The 21424-nt window shown below is 47.5% G+C and overlaps 1 protein-coding gene across 5 annotated transcripts in view; it reads right to left on the minus strand.

Annotated features, from left to right (window-relative positions):
• Nucleotides 1-1068: 1068 nt before the first annotated feature.
• dennd1a (DENN/MADD domain containing 1A) overlaps nt 1069-21424 on the minus strand; it is a 96571-nt gene continuing 76215 nt past the window's right edge. For 2 of the 5 annotated variants that reach the window (XM_031578157.2, XM_031578155.2), the window contains 11 exons: nt 17874-17975; nt 16851-16938; nt 16684-16724; nt 16367-16438; nt 15670-15726; nt 14422-14559; nt 12052-12120; nt 9919-9989; nt 7451-7579; nt 6669-6924; nt 1069-5070 (listed from right to left, as the gene is read on the minus strand). In XM_031578157.2, the coding sequence (XP_031434017.1) occupies nt 3967-5070; nt 6669-6924; nt 7451-7579; nt 9919-9989; nt 12052-12120; nt 14422-14559; nt 15670-15726; nt 16367-16438; nt 16684-16724; nt 16851-16938; nt 17874-17975 (2127 nt within the window). In that variant the 3' untranslated portion in view covers nt 1069-3966. The remainder of the gene's footprint in view (nt 5071-6668; nt 6925-7450; nt 7580-9918; nt 9990-12051; nt 12121-14421; nt 14560-15669; nt 15727-16366; nt 16439-16683; nt 16725-16850; nt 16939-17873; nt 17976-21424) is intronic. The other 3 variants (XM_031578159.2, XM_031578156.2, XM_031578160.2) reach the window with 3 other exon arrangements.

A 21424-nucleotide genomic window follows, 5' to 3' on the forward strand; every position in this document is an offset into this window, starting at 1 on the left:
AAACTGAGTGACCGTGCAAGAAGGAGACTAGTGAGAGAGGCCACCAAGACACCTATTACTACTCTGAAGAAGTTACAAGCTTCAGCAGCTGAGATGGGAGAGACTCTGCATACAACAACTGTTGCCTGGGTTCTTCACCAATCAAAGCTTTATGGAAGTGTGGCAAAGAGAAAGCCACTTTTGAAGAAAACTCATATTAAATCTCGACTACAGTTCGCCAAAAGGCATGTGGGAGACTCCATGTTCAAGTGGAAGAAAGTTCTGTGGTCTGATGAGACCAAAGTGGAGCTTTTTGGCCATCAGACAAGTTGCTATGTTTGGCGGACACCAAACACTGCACATCACCACAAACTCACCATCCCCACAGTGAAACATGGTGGTGGCAGCATCATGCTGTGGGGATGCTTCTCGGCAGCCGGCCCTGGAAGGCTTGTAAAATGAATGCAGTAAAATAGAGGGGAATCCTGGAGAACAATCTAATTCTGTCTGCAAGAGAACTATGGCTTGGGAGAAGATTTATTTTCCAGCAAGATAATGACCCGAAGCATACAGCGAAAGCTACACAGAAATGGTTTAAAGACAACAAGGTGAATGTTCTGGAGTGGCCGAGTCAAAGCCTAGAACTAAATCCAATAGAGAATTTGTGGCTGGACTTGAAAAGGGCTGATCTCGCCCGAACCCTGCGCAACCTGACAGAGCTTGAGCAGTTTGGCAAAGAAGAATGGAGTAAAATTGCAGTGTCCAGATGTGCAAGCCTGATTGAGACCTATCCACACAGACTTAGTGCTGTGATTGCAGCCAAATGTGCATCTACTAAATACTGACTTGAAAGGGGTGAATATTTATGCAATCACTTATTTTACATTACATATTTTTATTTAATTGATATTACTTTGTAGAAATCTGTTTTCACTTTGACATTAAAGAGGATTTTTTTTTTTTTTTTGTCAAAAAAGCCAACTTATATTGACCATGATTGATTTATAAAAAAAACATCCAAGGGGGTGAATACGTATGCATGGCACTGTACAAGCAGGTTTAAAAGCACTATAGACCATCAGACTGTGAGGATATGTGCACTTTTAATAGTGTGATAGTTCAACAAAAACATCATCAAAACAAAACAAAACAAAACAAAACAAACAAAAACACAAAGTGCTCCATGTATGTATAAAAGACATAAGTTCACATTTCTATAGGAAACATTCTTCAAGGAGAATAAGGGGATATTGGACTATGCAAAAAAATCCTATTCCTGAGGTTATTAAAGCTGTTCACTCAAGTATCGCCCCCATGCAGGGCTGTTGAATTTAATACCCACTTTAATCATGGGAGACTAAAGCTGAGGATGGGCAACACTGACAAAATATTGAGCGTTACACCTGACTAGAAATGAACGGAAACTGCTAAAATAGCGATCCTTGAGGACAGACGTTAATAGCCTCAGTGTCATTTTTCTTCTCTTAAAAGCAAAGTCATGTAGACAGACAGACCGACACACGTTGTATTGGACAAACACTTTTGAAATGAAGCTACACATGTAGAGTTTCCTTTTTTTTTTTTTTTGCTGTAAGGCAACATTTGTAGACAAGGATTCGTTAATTCTGTGACTGCTATGCTAACCTCCCCAAGTGCTTAGTCTGGGAGAGAGAGAGAGAGAGAGAGAGAGAGAGAGAGGTGTGTGCCTTACCCAGAAATGTGCATCAAACAGAATGGACACCCAGCTAAAAGTCTAGACAGACTGTCCCTAAGAGGATCTCTTTGCTAGTACGATAGATACTGTAGTTACAAAGTTCTTATGACAGAAAGGACTGATGATCAGCGTCACATCACGTGTTGTTGTGTATTATGGCCTCATACACTTCCTTGATTTTTGAAATGTAACAAAGTAAATGGTTGTGGTCCATGGAAATACCTGGTGACCTCGTGAGAACGAGTCGCTTCCTCTGGGGTTCAAGGCTGTACTAACTAACAATGGCTCTGGGTTCTTCAGCACTTTCACATGATTAGATTTTTAAAAATGAGTGATTTTCTAATTTGATTCATAATACATATTTATATACTGTACATGATGTACATCAATCGATATATCACACAAAGTACAGTATTTTAGCATTCATTACGTTTGCCAAGGCATGTCACATCAATAAAACAGTACCCCTTTCAAACTGTATATATGGTAGTCAGCAAAAAAAGATCCAAGAACTGCTTAAGTGATCACCAGAGTTCAGTCTTCTGCAATATGGACAAGGAAAATGCCTCTTTAAAACAGTAAAATTCCCTTTCAGTAAAGTAATTCAGTAACCTGTAACCTCAGTAATCGGTGTTGTCCCATTGAATCTCTGTGTATGTGCAGAGAGTGAATTCATGTCCACCTGCCAATTCAATTTAAAGTAACTGCATTTTTTTTTTCCTTTCGCCTCCTCCTTATTTTTCCAGGCCATTATAGTGTTTCAGGAACAGCTCTGCAGCCCGCCTCCTTTCCCTTTTAACTACAGTACATGTGAACAGCTTTCAGGAAAAGTATGCTATTCTCCCTCAATTTAAAACTGGCATGATGCGATTAACTGGTAGAAAATGGCAACCCTATTATTGTTTAGCAAAATTCTAGTAGCATTTAGCATGAACCTTATATGAACCAAACCCCAACTAGTCTGGTTGAACTACCGCTTATCTGTGTGTGGCTGGAGGACTAGCTGCAGAGTCTGAATGCACAATCAAGAGGCGCTTCATTATTTCAGTGGAAATTCTGGCCATGGTATTATAATAATAATAATAATAATAATAATAATAATAATAATAATACAATATTTTGGTCTACTCATGTAGTGAGGGGTTGTTTGTACAACAGTAGTTATGGCCTATTAGCTTAGAGGCACACTAAGCAAGAGCAGTATTAGCCTAGAGACACGCTAAGCAAGAGCAGTATTAGCCAGACTATGAAACACAATTCAGATTGACTACCGGACTTCAGACACTAAGTATGCTGGCCCTTAGAAATTTCAAAATAATGTCTTACCTGATTAATGTTACTATGCTGATTAAGTCTTTTTTTTTTTTTTTCATAAGGGTGACCAGACCCTTCGGATTGCGACAAATCATCGTAGGCTGGGAGTGGCACTGCACTTCAAAAGCAGCAAATACAATAATATAGTCTATTCAAAGACTTAGAAGGCCAACCAACCAAACAAAACAAAAACAAAACAAAACCAAACAAAAACATGATTATTGGCAAAGAAACAAGCAAACAATATCTGTGCACGGCTCATACAATTTTCTTTCTCTGATATCCACCTCACACGAACAGAGCCGTGTCGCTGACGAGGCCTACCCTGGATAACTGCAGTGATTTGGACATAGAGCGCTACTACGAGAAAAAAGCTTATACATGTTTGAGTTCGCCTCCCTAATCCAGTGAATGTCCCTTCAAAAAGGCAATTTCAGTTCTCCGCTCTGGGCTCCGTCCGCACGTCTGGTCCGCACGTCTGGTCCGCACGTCTGGTCCGCACGTCTGGTCAGTCAGCGTATTTGAGACCCTTCTTCTCTGTCCTCAGAAAGTGACCGAATGACCCCCTCCTGTGCGCCCCGTATCTGCAGGAGACGACACGCAGGGGCTGACCGAGCGACGTGTTGGCTCTTTGAGTCACCCCGACAGCAGGGTCACATGACTGGCCTTGGAGGGTTTGGGTTAGGGTCTACACAAACACACTGCAGCCCCCTCGCCAGTGCGTCTCGATGTCGGCGGAGGAAAAAAGGCAACCGACACGAAAGCGGAGACATTACGAAGCAGAAGGGGGGGGGGGGGGGGGGGGGGCGCGCTCTGTCGCAGAGTCGCCAGGGAGAACGAAATATCAGAAGAGAGATGACAGGTGCAGTCTCTTAACCCATGTGTAGCGCACGTGCACACGCACACACACAGACAGACACACAGTGGGGGGGGCTTGGGGGGGGTGAAGAGCGCGTGGACTAGTCGAACGTCTCCCAGTGTCCGCGCAGGTTCTCCACGCGTTTCTTCGGAGGGGCCGCGGGAGCGACCGCCGGCTTGGCCATGGCCAGCAGGTCGCTGAAAGGGTCCCGGGGGGGCTGGTCGGAGGCGGGGTCTTCCGCCCCGCCGAGGGGCTTTGGCAGCGGGCGGGACGTGGGCGCGGCGGGGGAGTCCAGCAGGCTGGAGAGGGCTCCACTGCTGCAGGAGGACGGAGGGGGGCCTGTGCGGGCGAAGGCCGGGGGGCGCAGGGGTCCCAGTGCGTGTTGGGGCAGGCCGGGCCCCGCCGGGGAGGGATGGCGGAACACGCCGGGCGGAACCGAGAGCGGGTGCGGGGGAGTGTGAGCCGTGGGCGGGTGGAAGTAGCCGGCATGGGACAGGTAGGCAGAGTTAAAGGGGTTGCCCCCCACCACGGGGGAGTAGGGTCTGTGAGGGGCGTAGGGCAGGCCGGGGGCGAAGGGGTTGAGGGGAACATGGGGGAACGGAGGCAGGCTCTGGGGGTAGGGCCGCTGCGGCGGAGGGGGGGGCTGCTGTTGTGGCGTGGTCCCTGTGGGGTCCGACTCCCCGGCCATGGAGGTGGAGGAGGATGCTGAAGCTGAGGCTGAGGCTGAACTCAGTGGGTCCAGCAGGCTGAGCAGGTCCACCTCCTGCTTCATCAGGTCCGTGTCCTGGGAGACGGAGGAGGAGGACAGAGGGGACATATTGAGGGCCTGCCGGAACTCGTGCCCGCCGGCGCTCAGCCCGCCATCCCTCGGATCGCCGCCCGCCTGCTTGGGTGCCCGCGGCAGAGGCACCGGAGGCGCCAGCACTTTGCCCGGCTCGGGGGTCTTTCGGCCGTGGGGCCGCGGGATGGGGATGCAGCCCCCGTCCAGGGGCCGTTCCTGGCCGGGTCCGCAGCTGTCCGCGCTGGGGGGCCGGGGGTCCGGGGGCTCCAGGGGGGGCACGGACAGAGGCCTCTCCCAGGTGGGGGAGGTGCGGCCGGGCACGGCCATGCCATCAAGCCCCTGGCTCCACAGCTTGTTGTAGGGGTTGGAGTGTTTGAGCCCCGGTAGTGTTCGTGTGCGCTCACTGCCACTGAGGTCCATCCGCTAAAGAGAAATCAAACACACAGAGAAGTCACTTCTATATGAAGTCTTTGCAGCATGTACTCACTACCAGTGTTGGGAGTAACTGATTACAAAGAAACCGATTACTGTAATCAGATTACTTTATCCAGTAACTCAGTAATGTAAAGGATTACCTTTGAGTTTTCGGTAATCCGATTACAGTTACTGACCGAAAAAAAATCAGTTACTTCAGTTACTTTTTACGTGCCTATCTGCTCCCTCTCATTTATTGATATGCTCACACACGGCCGTGACCCCATATTCACCTCAGTTTCCATGGTGTTACTTTGTAAACCGTTGGTGGGAACTGCGGTGAATGTGGGGTCACGCGAGTAGAAGGCTAATAAACATGATGGCAGGCGATAAGAGTGACCACGGATGTTTCGGAAGATGGAAATACTCCCATTATTTTCTTTTTGTATCCGTGAAAGAAAAAAATATTACAGTTAAATGTAAGCTGTGCCCTGGAGACAAGCGCCTCTCAACTGCACTTGACTCAACAAGCAACCTCTACACACATCTGTTTCGCCTACACGAACAGGTGACACTTGTAGCGAGAGATGGTCATGCCTCGGCCTCGACTGAAGGACAGACTGCCGCAACTCCTCCGAAACAAGCTAAACATTAAGATTAGGTTGCAACTGCACCACAAAGCCAGAGCTGGCACTTAAGTTATTGTTTGTGTAACCCTGTTAAATTGTATTCATTAAAATATAAATATAAGTTAGAATAAATAAGTTAATTATATAATAAATAGCATTTAAGGTTTAAAAAGTTAATTGATTAAAATGTTAATTATTTGCTGTGCTGCATTTACTATGTCAAGCGCTGGGCCTAAGGCTTTCCATCAGTCTCTGCCTTTTCTCTTTGGGAGAGCAGTCACACTCCTCCACCATGGGCCGTGCTTGACCCAGCCACGATTGTCAGCCACGATTTAGCGTTTTGTAATTTGTGTGTATTTTACATTTTTGTAATTTCATTTTGAAAATTAAATGACAATCTAGATAATTGACTGTTTGATATGTCGCTAATCCTATAGTGTACTGGTGCATTACAAAATTGCTTGTTATATTCACATTTCTATTAATTTGGCTTGGGTGCAATGGTTGGGACATTATGGTAAAAATAGATTGCTATGTACAGTCTGCTTTTTAACCCTTCCTGTTTAGCTCAAGGGTCAAGATGTGCCTAGAGTGCTGGTATAGGATCAGATTGTCTTGTGTCTATTCAAAGATGCAAAACTGATCCTAGATCAGCACTTCTATGATTCAGGTAAGGGATGATCTTCTTTTTTTTTTTTGGAAAGTAACTGAAAGTAATCAGTAATCCGATTACTTTATAGAGCAAGCAATCAGTAAAGTAATCTGATTACAATTTAGAGAACGCAATCAGTAACTTTACCCGATTACTTTTATTAAGTAACTTGCCCAACAATGCTCACTACACTACGACTACAGTATTACACAATTCGTAAAGATGGTGTACTCCACTGTCAGTAGTGCTGTTCTCGATGAAGCGATAACATGAAGCGATTTTATTAAGCTTTCTAAAGTAGTGTAATATTTGTGTTTTTTTTTGACCTGGTAGCTGAACTTGGCCTGTAGGTCCTCTGGGTCTTTCGTGAGCCTCAAGTCCTCCAGACTCTTGGCCAGGCTGAGCTGCTGGCTCTCTGTCCCCCCCTCCTGGTAGCTGAGGATATCGCCCAGGAGGTTGATGTCTGAGTACTTCTCCGTGAGCGGGCTGGGGGGAGCCGTGTGGCCCTGGGGCAGCTCCTCACAGAACTCCTCCTCCCCCTCCATGAGGTCAGACTCCTTCAGAGAGCGGTAGGGCTGCGGCCTGCAAGGAACCACAAGCTAAATCAGGTGACCATGAATGAATCCGAAAGGCAGAAAAGAAACAGGATACCGTCATAGATGGTACTTCTACAGATGTATTCAACCTTTCCCTCTCCCTTTCTAACTCTCTCTCTCTCTCTCTCTCTCTCACACACACACACACACACACGTAAACTATTTACAGCCTTCTTTCAAATAAGACTTTTAATACAAAATATATCTCAAGTTAAGTTTTGTATTAGTATGAAATGGCATGCCATGACTGAAGCCTGCTCCTCAAAGCAACCAATGTCCCATGTTAGTCTGTTACCCAGGACATGGAGAAAAACACACCAGGTCATGTGATCTCGCTCACAGCCAATCATCTCTTAAAGCCACGCAAAGCTAGCCAATCAGAATGCAATGAATGCCATTGTTTGGTCAGCGGGTGTGCGTGAGAGACCATGCAGGGATGGCCATGCCCATGAGACATGAGACAGCTTCGAGCAAAGCAGAGAGAAGAGAAGAAAAGCGAAAAAGGGGGAGACCATTCAAAGGGGGTCGAGAAAAGAAAGTTTTCGGGGAAGCCAGTGATGGAGTCGTCGCCATGCTGGGGCTCCTGGGCTGAGTCGTCCTCGGAGAGGAAGACGGTGTAGTGCCGCGTGGGGCGGATGTAGCTGATCAGACAAGGGAGGGAGAGAGAGGGGGGGGGGAGGGGGAGAAGAAGAAGAAGAAGAAGAAGAAGAGGAGGAGGAGGCAGCCCCGAACCAGAGTACACACACAGGCGTGCACCAGAAGGGTACAGAGAGAGGGGGACAACAGGGAGTGAGAGAAGGAGGGAGGAAAAAAGGGGGAGAGAGTCATTGTACATTCAACTGATTGTTTTACATGAGCCTTTCAACTGAAATAACATGGCTGTACTGCACAGGAAATCACTGTAAACAAGCAGATTGTTCACTCCGTCAAAACAACGAGCAATGGCCTCTGCTGAGGTGGATTTCAGAGGATTCGGCGGAGATTTTTTTTACATTTAATCAAGAGAGATCTCCCCACAGCATTTACACTGATCTTGAATCATCAGTCAGCAATTTTCACTGGTCTTGAATCATGAGTCAGCATTTACACTGGAATCATGAGTGTTTGAATCATCACAGTGAGCTGACACTACAGGGGGGTATTCGTCATATGTGGTTTAGTGACAAACCTGGATAAGTTATGGTAAGTGGTAAACCTCCTAATAAAAGAACCCCCATTGGTTAATTCTCCTAGCAAAACAACGTCACAGGGCTCTTCTATTAGGAGGTTTACCACTTACTCTGAGTTAACTTATCCAGATTTGTCACTAAACCACGTACGACGAATACCCCCCTGGATTGCTGTTGATTTGTTGGTCAATTAGCCAGTTACGTCAACTGCAAGAGGTGTTCAGACTTCAGGACGGTCTTCAAGGATCAGCACCTTGCCCTACCTGTTAAGCTGCTAAAACACAATATATACATTATTGAGACATGTGTATTGCTAGTTTGTTCCTGATATAAAGTTTCACATTGTCTGTTGTCTATATGGAGTCTCAAATTTTCAACATCAGCAATGTTTTTTTTTTTGTTCATGCAATATACCAAACAGTCCACAAGATGGCAGTGCACCTCTGATTAAGAAGGATAAAAGGCGACATGTCTCAAGGGAAACCAAGTACCTAACAAATCAGTAAATGTGTATCAAATTTTAAAGTTTAGCTAAAGTATAAGTTGTGGAAATATCAAGAACTGAGGAGAACTTCCAGGAAAACTAAATAACAGCCCTGATGCTTGTGGGCTTGATGTCAACGTATAGATAACACTCATCAAATGAAGACAAAGCCCTTGACATATCCTTCTTCACAGATCCCGTGGAGTGTGAAGGGTGCAGTCAAGTGACATAAGGCAAGCATATGGTTAAGGCTGACGGTTAATTAAGCTTCATTCGCGAGCTCGAGGTTGGCAAAGTAGGTGTGAATGTAAGAACAGACATCTTAACCATTTACACGCCAGTTTCCTCACTATCTGCAACTCTGAGTGACATGTCAACAGAGGAGTGGAATAGAAAAAACGTATGCATACGTACGAGTGTGTGTGTGTGTGTCTGTGAGCGTGCATGTGTGTGCATGCGTGTGTGTTTACTCAGACCACTTAATTGAGGAAACTGAGTCAGTCTTACACAAAAACACACGTTCATGAGCCAAGTGTATTTCTGAGACATCATAAGTGCACTCAGTAATGCTTGCGATTGGTAACGAGTGTTTAGTGTTTGGTGTTTTGGTGCGCACTGAGCTCTGTTCCTCCCTGGCCGTGGTCACGTGTGGATGTGGTTAATGGGAATAAAACGGACGTGCCCTGCGGGGGTGTCTGGCACACGTGCGAGAGTTAATTAGTGTCAAACTGCACCTGCTGAGTCAGCCAAACACCCCCCCCCCCCCCACCACCATAACTGTCCCCTCCCTTCCTACCCTCCTACCCTCCTACCCCCTTCTCCACAGCCTGAGTAACACTCGCCCCTGCGATCTCGTAACGTGGGGTGTGAAGTCCAGGTGTGAAGACGAGTGACACGCTCACACTTGCACGCCAATAACTCAAAGTTGATTTAGAACATGGAAGATAATGAGGGGGTTATAATGACGGCACTAAAGCAGATGGGAATAGTGTATCTGATGATGTCGTTCTCATGTTCTTGGTCACACCACCCCATTTGCAGTATTGCCCCGTCAACCAAAGATCCAAAACGTGCTTGGATGTGTATAGTTGGACATATGACTGTATTAGTCTATGCACGTGTGTGTGTGTGTGTGTGCGTGTGTGTGTATGAGTGAGTGTGTGTGTGTGTGTGTGTGCACGTGTATATGAGTGTGTGTATGAGTGTGTGTGTGTGTGTGTGAATGCGTGCGTGTGAATGCGTGCGTGTGAGTGCATGTGTGTGTGTGTGTGTGTGTGTGTGTGCGCGTGTGAGTGCATGTGTGTGTGTGTGTGTGTGTGTGTCTTACTGTTCTGGACTGTTCTCCATGCCCACATTGCTGCGTGGCCTCTTTGCTACCAGTGGCCTGGGTGGACGGGCCTGCAAACAACCATGACATGAATGACACACAAGACACGCCTGTCTTCCATCCTACACACACTAGACACTACATCAGCTCTACCCTTTAGAACACCTTTGCTCTCAATGTGATCAGCAAGCCTTACACACACATTAGTGTGCACAAGAGGACACGCAATTTAACATGCAGAGAAACACACTGAGATTCACACTCAGCACACACACACCCTGTTATGCTACACACATGCCATTCCCAACGGCAACACAGTCCACACACACACACACACACACACACACACACACACACACACACCCTGTTATGCTACACAGATGTCTTGCTGCAATTTTGCTGATAGTTTGCTGTCTGTTGTTTTTGTGTGTCCTGTCTTATTGTTGTTTTTATGTTCATGCAATGTATGTTTACTGTCCGATTGTCGTTGTGGACCCCCTTGAAAACGAGATTGCACATCTCAAGGGGTTATTCCATATGAAGACATTTCCAACAACATTCCACTCATTACAGCAACACACTCCACACACACACACACACACACACACCCTGGCAGGGAAGCACAGGAGGAACAGTGTGATGATGATGATGATGACTAAGAGTTGACCCTCCACCTCCTCCTTCCATGACCTGGTGGCTACTCTCATCAGGTCAGGGAGGTCAACACAGACACCAGAGCTCAGGAGGTCGGAAGAGAGAGGACAAGAGGGAGAAGATGACAAAGGGGTGATGGAGAGTCTGAGGATGAGGAGAGTGAGGAAGAGGAAGAGGACAGGTGGGACGGGGGCGGGGGTTGCCAACAGGACTAATTAGCGCAGCGCTGAGCTGACAAAAGAGAAGTGGCGAGGAGAAGCCTTAAGCTGGACTCAGGGAAACGAGGGCGAGGACTTCATTAGGAGACAAAGAACAACGCAGAGAGTGAGAGCAGAGCAGAGCAGAGAAGAGAAGAGAAGAGCAGGAGGGGAGGGATATATAGAGAGAGAGATAGACAGAGAATAAAGAAAAGATAGGGGATTGACAAAAGTGCTTGATGGCAGAGAGAGTGAGAGAGAGAGATATAGAGAGAGAGAGAGAGAGGGAGAAAGAGAGAGAGAGAGAGGAAGAGACTGTATTTGAGCTGCTTGTAATGCAGATGGAGACGGAGGAACCTGCTACCTAGAGGCTAGTGAAAGTGCTGCTGGAGAAGGTAGGTGAACCCTAGCTGGTCATTAATAATACAGAGAGCCTGTCCAGGGCGCGGTGGTAATACTGTGCTACACTTCTGCTAACGTCTCAGCCATACATTATGAGCCTCTTCAATGTGGGAATAATATATAGCAGCAACAGACAAATATCTTATATACACATTATATATATATATATTTTTTTAGTACATATTTGGTGACATAGTTTTTATGTTGGCATGACAGATTAAGAGGGGGTTCCTGTGGGGGTGAAAGAGTTACATGCTGCAGGAAAAAGTGTGTGAGGATCAAGATATTTCTTGGAAGGACAAATCAGAGATGGGCCAGAGGCAAACGTGAGTGTTACAGCTATAGTCATTGTTATAATGTGGTGGGTCAGCACACACACACACACACAAACACACACACACACACACACACACACACACACACACACACACACGCACGCGCGCACACACACGCACGCACACACACACAAACACACGCACACAAACACACTTGGGCACACACACACACACACACACACTCGCGCACACAAACACACTGCAAGTCTAGTTGTTGTGGCCCAGACAGTTGAAGAGGAGGCAGATGTGTGAGGTCAAGGGTCACACAGTGCAGTGCTGTGAGTATGCCTTGCGTGGAGGAGGCCAGAAGGAGCATACCCACGCTCATACCATCCATCAGAGGAGACAGTATGCCAGTGTGCCAGTGTGCCAGTACAGTGGATCATGCCAGCCTGCCCAGTGATCCACTCCGCACTGCATCACACCCAGAGGTCAAGTAGGGCTGGACAGGCTCAGACGGAGGTGGGGAGAGGGTTTAGAGGCCGGAGGTTAAAGGTCGCAGGTAGGGGGCAGGGACGGAGGGAAGGGGGGGGTCGGTTACTCACAGGTCTGCTGCGCTGGAGCCTGGGAGGGGGGGGGCGTGGGGGCGGCGGACGTGCGGGTGCAGGTGCTGACTGCGCCAGAGACAGGCGGGGGTCAGATAGTGAAAAAACACACACACACACACACACACACACACACACACACACACACACACACACACGCTCACGCACATACACACACTCAAGACGCACACACACATACACACTCAAGACACACAAGTACTGATGTGCAAATATGTACACGCACACATACTGATATGTGATCGCACAAACACAGTACTGCAGTCATAAACAACTATAGTGACATACTCATCCTGAGTCATTCAAACAATGCGATGTAATATGTAAAATAAAGTCTGATAATGAACCTTTCTAGCAGCTTAATTAATCAGAACACATCCGCACCAAAGCACCCTTAAAGTATAGCTTTAAATGATCATATAAATGGCTTTATTATAATATCATAGCGATAGAGATATAATTTAGAAACGATACGGCCCATAGCCACTGTGAGGGAGCTGGTCAAAGGAACACAACACATTAGTCTTATCCTCTCGGTGTACCACATGATCTGCCCCACGTGGCTGTGTTTCTATTGGTGAGCTCAAGAGCAATTTCAGAGAATGTTTAGCAAAGCACAATTTGTATGACTTTGCTGACAGTGTTATTGTTGGAATCCCCAACATATAATAAAGGCTCCTCATGAACCAGGCCCATCAGAGGGGCCCGGGGGAAAGAAATGATGCTGTGGAGGAACAAAGAGTGGCTTCCCCCTCGCGGTCGCGTTCTCCACCTCCACCTCCACCTCCACCGCCACCTCCATCTCCACCTCCAGGAAGAGTGAGAGGACAGCCGACAGATCGAACGAGGAGAGATGACAGCAACGTTGGCGTGGCAACGACAGCCAGGAGTTCCTCGTTAATGATGACGGTAAGCGTGACGGATTACGCAGACGCGCACACACACAAACACACACACACACACACACACACACACACACACACACAAACACAAACAATGCAGGCATGCATGCCACGCAGGTGTGCGCGTGCACCAAGCGTGAGCGCTGCGCGCTGTTGTGTTGGCCAAACACAGAAGGAGAACAGAGGCGCCTTTGAAGAGCGACGCCTGCGAGCTGAGCAGCGACGTGACGTGACGTGACGTGACGTGACGGCCCGCATCTTTTAACAGGAGCCGAGTGACAAGCACTCAGAGGCTCGGGGCGGGATTAAAAAAGACAAAGACAGACACAGAGAGAAGCGCGCACAGCTGATCAGCCCGTTCGTCAGGTGACGGAGGAACTGTCAGCGTGTCCTACGAGGAACACAGCGGAGCCGCAGACTCAAGGCGGATGAGGATGAAGATGAAGATGAAGAGATTGAAACGGGAGGCAGATTGCATTACTCTGAGGGGAGCCGATTCTCAGCTTGCAGATCAACACTGTCAATGTAAATTGAATACTGAATTTTAATGTGGCTTTCTTCTATGTGCCTCGCTCTCTTGCCCCCCTTCTGAGACGGGTTCTGCTCAAGGGTGTTTTCCCCCTCTGGCGACTCTCACCATCTGTGTGGCCAGGGGGGAGGCGGGGGGTGGGGTGGGGTGGGGTGGGGTGGGGTGGGTTGGAGGTGATGCTGCTTATTGTGGGATTGAACTGCATTACATCAGTAAAAAAGCTGCGGGTTATCCTTCAGGGAGAGGAGCTAAAGCAGAAGCAGGAACATATTATAGAGGAACAAAATAACTGCTGGACCCATTTTCCTATCTCAAAATAATGGCTGCTCTTACACTAGTTTTAACTTGTGTAAATACTGATTTTTTTCCCCCCAACAAATCACTGATCCTGGATCTGCACTCAGCGCAGCATGCTGATTCTCTGATGATAGGTGTTGCTGATTAGCCCACCCAATGAGATGTTATGACCATCTGCGAGTCTCATCGCTGTGTGATGGTGTAATTGGGCCTAGACGTGTGGCGCCCGACATCCTCAAGGTGGGAGCATGACAGATTACTTTACTCAGGGGCCACCACCATCTGTAGCCATGGAGACCAGGCGTATATATATATAAATGTGCAGTGACTATCTATGGGATTCTATTTACAGTGGAGGTACAAAAATAAGCAACAACTACAGATTCTCACACGCCCAACACAACACTCAAACACAGACACACACACACACACACACACACACACACAGGAACATATCTGAGATATTCGTTCACACACATCAGTACTAAAAGACACTAGTACACTCGATCAAACGTACAACATACAAACACATACACAAACACACAGCATATTAAAATCAGACCCCCCCCCCCACCCCTCCTGTACAGAGCAGCAATCATTCCCAAGGCCCAGCCCAGCTCTCACCTGTCCAAAGTGCACTGTGATTGGCCGGCGGTCGTCCCAGGCACGCAGGTCCTTCCCGTCGGCAGAGGGGGAGCGCGGGGGCGGCGGCGGCCTCTGGCTGTCCTCGCCGGCCGCCGAGTAGCCGTTCTCCGTCAGCTCCTGGACGGAGGGGAAAGGAGAGATGCAAGGCCAGGAATGATCTTGGTGCAGAGTGAGGGGCAGAGACGACAGGCTACGGGGCAGGCACGGCTGAGAGCCGCGAAGGCCGGGGGGGGGGGGGGGGGTCAGAGAGGGGTCGTAAAAAGGTCAAAGGTGACAACGAGAGGGGAAAAGGGATGTGGAGTGTGTCGATGAAACCAGGGAGAAGGAGAGAGACGGTCGGCGCAAGGGGACTTGGTAAGAATCAGAATCTCCTTCATCATCATAGCCGTTTGTGAGTGTGTGTGTGTATTTGTATCTGTGTGTGTGTGTATGTGTATCTCTGTGTGTGTGTGTGTGTGTGTGTGTGTTGTGTTTTTACGCTTAGGTGTGCAGTAGTAGCAGACCAAATCTGGACACCAGAAGTTTCCTAAACTTGGTCTTGACAAAATTCTCACAATCAAATTGAATAAATGATCAAATTATCCTCCTCTACTTCACTATCACTCCTGTGAAAAGAAGGATATCAATTAATCAACATAAAACATGCAGAAGAAATAAAGCTGGTTTCACTACCTTCAAAACTCACTCCTAACCAACTGAATATATATATATATGTAATATAAATAAAATAAATAAATGAAATAAAATGACATATAATGTCTCAATGCACACAATGTTACACCGGAGGCTAAATTCACAATGCACCTTAATAGAGAAGAGGCAGGAATCATTGTATACATCATTGTCTAATGAACACATTACACATAACCCCTCAGTCTAATGAACACATTACACATAACCCTCAGTCTAATGAACACATTACACATAACCCCTCAGTCTAATGAACACATTACACATAACCCTCAGTCTAATGAACACATTACACATAACCCCTCAGTCTAATGAACACATTACACATAACCCCTCAGTCTAATGAACACATTACACATAACCCTCAGTCTAATGAACACATTACACATAACCCCTCAGTCTAATGAACACATTACACATAACCCTCAGTCTAATGAACACATTACACATAACCCTCAGTCTAATGAACACATTACACATAACCCTCAGTCCTAAGTCCCACAGCAGCGCGTGGCACAGAGCCCCCAGCTTTGATACCTTCTGTTTCAGTCGACTCTTCACCTCCTTGATGCCCATCCTGGCGTGGTCTTTGGCCTGTGGGGTAGACACATGCACACAGCGTGACTATGGCAGCAATGGGACCAGGCCAGAGAGTGTGTGTGTGTGTGTGTGTTTGTGTTAGTGTGTGAGTGAGTGAGTGTGAATATGTGCGTGAGTGTGAAATGTGTGTGTGTGTGTGTGTGTAAGGGGTTTAAGGTGGTTCACGTCAGCTGTCACCTAGCGATCATGTGAAAGCTGATAAGTAGCTCTTTGTCTGAAAGGGAACGCCCACCCCCACACCCTCATCTGTCAGCCTGCTATCCCTCTCTTTTCTTCATCCCCCTATACCTGCCTTCATCCCTCATCTTCATCCCTCATCTTCATCGCTCCATACATCCCTCTCCCTGTCCCTTCATGTGGTGCCTGCTTTCATTCTACCCAACAGGAGATCCCAAACTGTCCATCCAACGACTGTCAGGGAATGCTGGAATGCTTATGATCAGAGACGGTCCCTACAGTCCCTTCTGTTTATGCCGGTTTGACATATGTAAATGCATAGATGAACTGTCTGGAAGTGTGTGTTCTTACACCGAGACACTGCTGTGTATCACACTAATTTGATGTGAAATGTGAGCTGCGCATTAGTTACAAAAAGTTACGAGGAATGTGCGATAGCACTCGTGACAGCACTCACAAACTTGTAGACGGTCTTCATGGCCGGGTTGGCCTTGGTCCTTACGGTGTTGAATATTGCCCCACCACCTTTCTGTTGAGGAAACACACACACACACACCCACACCAGGTTACTGGAGAGCTACCATACTGATGACAAAAAACACACACACACATACTCACTCACACACACACACACACACACACACACACACACACACACACACACACAAAAGACACACAAGTACTCAGATTTCACAATGCAATAGACCCTCATAAGAGTCTACTTCGTCACAGTCAGATGAGAAAACAAGTTCAGGAGCCTGTGAGTATGCATACCTTCACCGTTAGCAGCCACTGATGGTACACTTTGTCACTGCCTGTGGACCGAGCACAGATAACGGGTCAAAAGACAGCCGAACCAATCACAGAGAAGAATTCAAGGACTACTGACAAATGAGATTGTGTATCAGAAATGAGATTCTCAAAGGAGAGAGTGGGCTCACCTGCATATTCCCCCATGTTGATCTCGTCTTCAAACACGTCACTGAAACCCTCTCCTGAATTCAGCAGGTCCAGACGGCCATCTATAAACTACAAGCGAGACACAGAATAGTCCATTATCCAGTTGTGACTATGTGAGTATGGGGACTATGTGAGTATGTGAGTGTGGGGTTATGTGAGTGTGTGAGTATGTGAGTATAGGGGCTATGTGAGTATGTGAGTATGGGGGCTATGTGAGTGTGTGAGTATGTGAGTATAGGGGCTATGTGAGTATGTGAGTGTGTGAGTGTGTGAGTGTGTGAGTATGTGAGTATGGGGACTATGTGAGTGTGTGACTGAGTATGTGGGCTATGTGAGTGTGTGAGTATGTGGGCTATGTGAGTATAGGAGCTATGTGAGTATGTGAGTATGGGGGCTATGTGACTATGTGAGTATGTGAGTAATGTGAGTGTGTGAGTATGTGAGTATGTGAGTGTGTGAGTATGTGAGTATGTGAGTGTGTGAGTATGTGAGTGTGTGGGCTATGTGGGCTATGTGACTATGTGAGTGTGTGACTATGTGAGTAATGTGAGTGTGTGAGTATGTGAGTATGTGAGTAATGTGAGTGTGTGAGTATGTGAGTATGTGACTATGTGAGTATGTGAGTATGTGAGTAATGTGAGTGTGTGAGTATGCGAGTGTGTGAGTATGTGAGTATGCGAGTGTGTGAGTGTGTGAGTATGTGAGTGTGAGTATGTGAGTATGTGAGTAATGTGAGTGTGTGAGTATGTGAGTATGTGAGTAATGTGAGTGTGTGAGTATGTAAGTGTGAGTATGGGAGCTGTGTGAGTATGTGAGTATGTTAGTATGGGGCTGTGTGAGTATGTGAGTATGGGACTGTGTGAGTATGTGAGTATGCGAGTGTGTGAGTATGTGAGTATGCGAGTATGTGAGTATGCGAGTGTGTGGGATAAGTGAGTATGTGAGTATGGGGGCTGTGTGAGTATGGGGTCTGTGTGAGTATGTGAGTATAGGGGCCAGCTGACCTGTTTGAAAAGCTGCAGCTGGATGGCGTTCTGCAGGAACTGCCTCATGGCGCTGGAGCGGTGGCACACAAACACCTCCTCACTGAACGTGATGGGCTCCTCCTGAGGACACACACACACACACACACACACACACAGGGAGGGTTAGAGGCAGGATGTGACCCCCCGGCACAGAGACTGTTGGTCCAACCATCCCCTGTAGATGTCGGGGTGCAGGAGCGCTTCGGTACTGTGAGGAGGCCTGAGAAAAACTCAAACATTACCAGTGAACTCTCTCTGGTACGAGAATCTTGTACTGCCACAGTGTACAACAACAACAGGATGTCATCAAGCCTGACAGCTTTACCCCACCATCCCCAGTTCTCCTGCAACAAACTCAAAGCTAGATGTAGCCTGGCTCTGCTGTCCCTCAGACACAGTCTGGCAGCTCCACAAGCATTCAGTGACACTCCCCGTGAGTGATGTCCTCTTAGGCTTGGCGGCTTCTAATACCTTTCCCATACTGACAAGTTCAGCTTGCTTTAATCTACAGGTCACTGCATGGATGCCTTACTCTCCTGCTAACGATCTCTCCCTCCTGCAGAGCGGAGTCGAACGGCAGAAGAAGGTGTGTTAGCTCTTGGTTGTGGCTCATTACTGCCGGCCTGTCAATCAACGGGAGGAAGAACTGGACATTGCAAGGGGAGAGAAAGGGTCCCTGCTGAAACTGATTTAGATATCCCGCTGCTCTGTTTGTTGGTGGGACTATCTGTCACTCGCACACGCACACAAACACACACACACACACACACACACACACAAACACACACACTATCTGTCAAAAGGCACACATTCGCACAGGCCTTTCAAAGAAGATCAAAGATGGCTTTCCTTCAGGATCAGAGATCTGACTGAAGAAGACGACAGTTTTCCTCCACTAAGTCCAGGGAGATCTGTCTGGTAAACAAAGCATCATTCGCCCAGCGTCTCGCTAACTCTGTGCAATAGGAGTTTCCGACACCACAGCCCTGTCTACCCAGGAGTACAGAAAATAAACTGTCCCCACTGCATAATACATTATAACACCACCTACATGTGCACTGAGACGACGACAACAACAACAACAACACCTCAAGATACTGTGGTATGAAATCAATGCCTTATAATATCCCCAGTGCCAAACGCAGGAGTGTATCTCATAAGAACCACCTCTGAATGTGGGTAATGTATTAGTATGTCTTGTATGGATGTGTGCAATGCACTGCACTGTGGTGTGTGGGCTTACCTGTAGCTCACAGTATATGGTTAGCTGCTATATGGGAGGTAAGGGTTTTCGTACACTCAATAGCCAGACACTTGGGAATGCTGCGCATCAAAGGCGTGTGTGCATCTGTGTGTTTTGCAGGTTTAGCCTACCTGTATGTTTGTTTGTTTGTGTTGTGTGGATGCTTTAGGGTAACGTCCATATGTGCCTGTTTGTATGTCCTGTATGAACCTATGCAATGCACGTTTCTGTGCTGTGTGGGTCTACGTGTATGAGGTGTGTGTGTGAGAAAGAGAGAGAAGACTGTGTGTGTCTGTGTGTGTGTGTGAGAGAGAAAGAGAGAAGACTCTCTCTGTGTGTGTGTGTGTGTGTGTGTGTGTGTGTGTGTGTGAGAAAGAGAGAAGACTGTGTGTGTGTGTGTGTGTTCGGTTGCTTTCTCAGAAGAGCACTGCAGGCTTCATTACAGAGACTAATTAGCAGCCTAGGGGCCTGAGGCCAACAGCAGCTACAGCCACTGCTCATCTGAACACTCACACACACACACACACACACACACACACACACAGATATATATAAATATATGCAAAGACATAAACATTACCCATCCAAAAATACACACTACACCAAGGAGCCAGTGTGTGAGCTGCGACGGCGCTTGCTGAAGACATGCCTGTGACACCGGAGCTCGCAGCATATGGGAGGCAAGGGTTTCATCCACTCAGATACCTTCAGACCAGACACTCGAGAAAGCTGCACTTCAAAGGAGGCAGATCAAAACAACATTCAACCAGCAGTGCGCCGGTGTAAATACAGTCTGTTCAGCTGATTCCTCAATAATCTTTGCCTCTTACCGAGCACATCCATACACACACCGACATACACAGAAAAGAAACGGATACAAACTCGGATACACATCCACCATCAAAGATATGTATGGCACTGATTAGTCTTCTATGCCTGTGCATACAGTGAAACTTTTTTCGTGTATTTACCTGCAACTACTCAAGGCAGCCTACGATGATAAAAGCCTTAAGACATTTCAAATGTGACTGGATAAATCCTTAGATACACGTATCAACTTTTAAACCATGGAGACACATTTCCGTCAGGTCAGTGATCAATTCAGTGGTCAATTGTCAGTGTACACCTGTAGGTGGCAGTGCTGTACCAAAATGACAGGAGTGCTGGCTGGAGAACCCAATGAAGAGGAGTGCTGGATGGGTATTTGTCCCAAACACACACTCACCTAATCTGACCAACACACAAAACTCACAGGGAATCGTAAACCTACACCTCCTATACATACAAACCCACATACGTAAATGAGGACATATAGGCGCAGATAGAACGAGCTCACGTGACTGAACACGCACAATGCCACTGACACACATTGCCTGGCGCCACACAAAAGAGCACTTGTTTAACACAGCATTAATCCTAATGTCCACTGTCATGGATGTTTACAACATAATGCCCTCTCCGGCTTGCCGTAGCCTCCCCCACCCCACCCCACCCCACCTCCCCCACCCCCCTTTTCTCCCCGGCTCCACGGGAGCCCTCACACGCTCTGTGTGAATTCATACCAGTTCACGAACTGTGAACAATGCACTGAATGGTAACGAGGGCCTCCGTCCTGGTCGCCGCCGCCCAACCAGGGCGAACCGAGAGCAGGGGGGAAGCTTCTCAAGAGGTGCTGCCCGCCCTGGCCTGGATCAGGGCTTGGACCTGGCACCCCCGAGCAGGCAGGGGGGGACGTGGGGGTGGGGGGGTGGGGTGGTGGGGGGGTAGATGGGGCAGGCTCACTGACCCTAAAGGCAAGGCCAGCCATGTGGAATGGGATGCAGGAGGGGTGGGGATCGGGGTAGTGGGCACGTCTCTGGCCACCGCTCCTGCACTGGTGCTGCCCAGGCCGGGGCTCTGGTGACACCGGGGTTGTGGGACACTCACCCACCCACCCACCCACCCAGAGGCCCCTGGTAAACACTAGGCATCAACAAACACAGGGTGCTTCAGTGGGCGATGGCAATGGTGGGAAGAGGATGGATTCTCTATTCTATTCCGCTTAAGACTACGGTTCCATTCAACTCAAATGTAATTTAGTCTGTAGCTGTCGCTTTGAACAACGCTACTTAAATCATATAACATTTAAAAAAAAAATTAACTTGAAAAAGAATTCACAAACCTTATCAGAGAATTCAAACACATTTCTGACACAGCGCATAGCGTTCATAAAACACCATACTTTCATCTGCAGCTTTGTACAGATGTATAATGTGCCAGGGCTAAGATAATATTTAGCGGACGTGAA

This window comes from Clupea harengus, chromosome 12 (assembly GCF_900700415.2).
Source record: "Clupea harengus chromosome 12, Ch_v2.0.2, whole genome shotgun sequence".
Lineage (NCBI taxonomy): Eukaryota > Metazoa > Chordata > Actinopteri > Clupeiformes > Clupeidae > Clupea > Clupea harengus.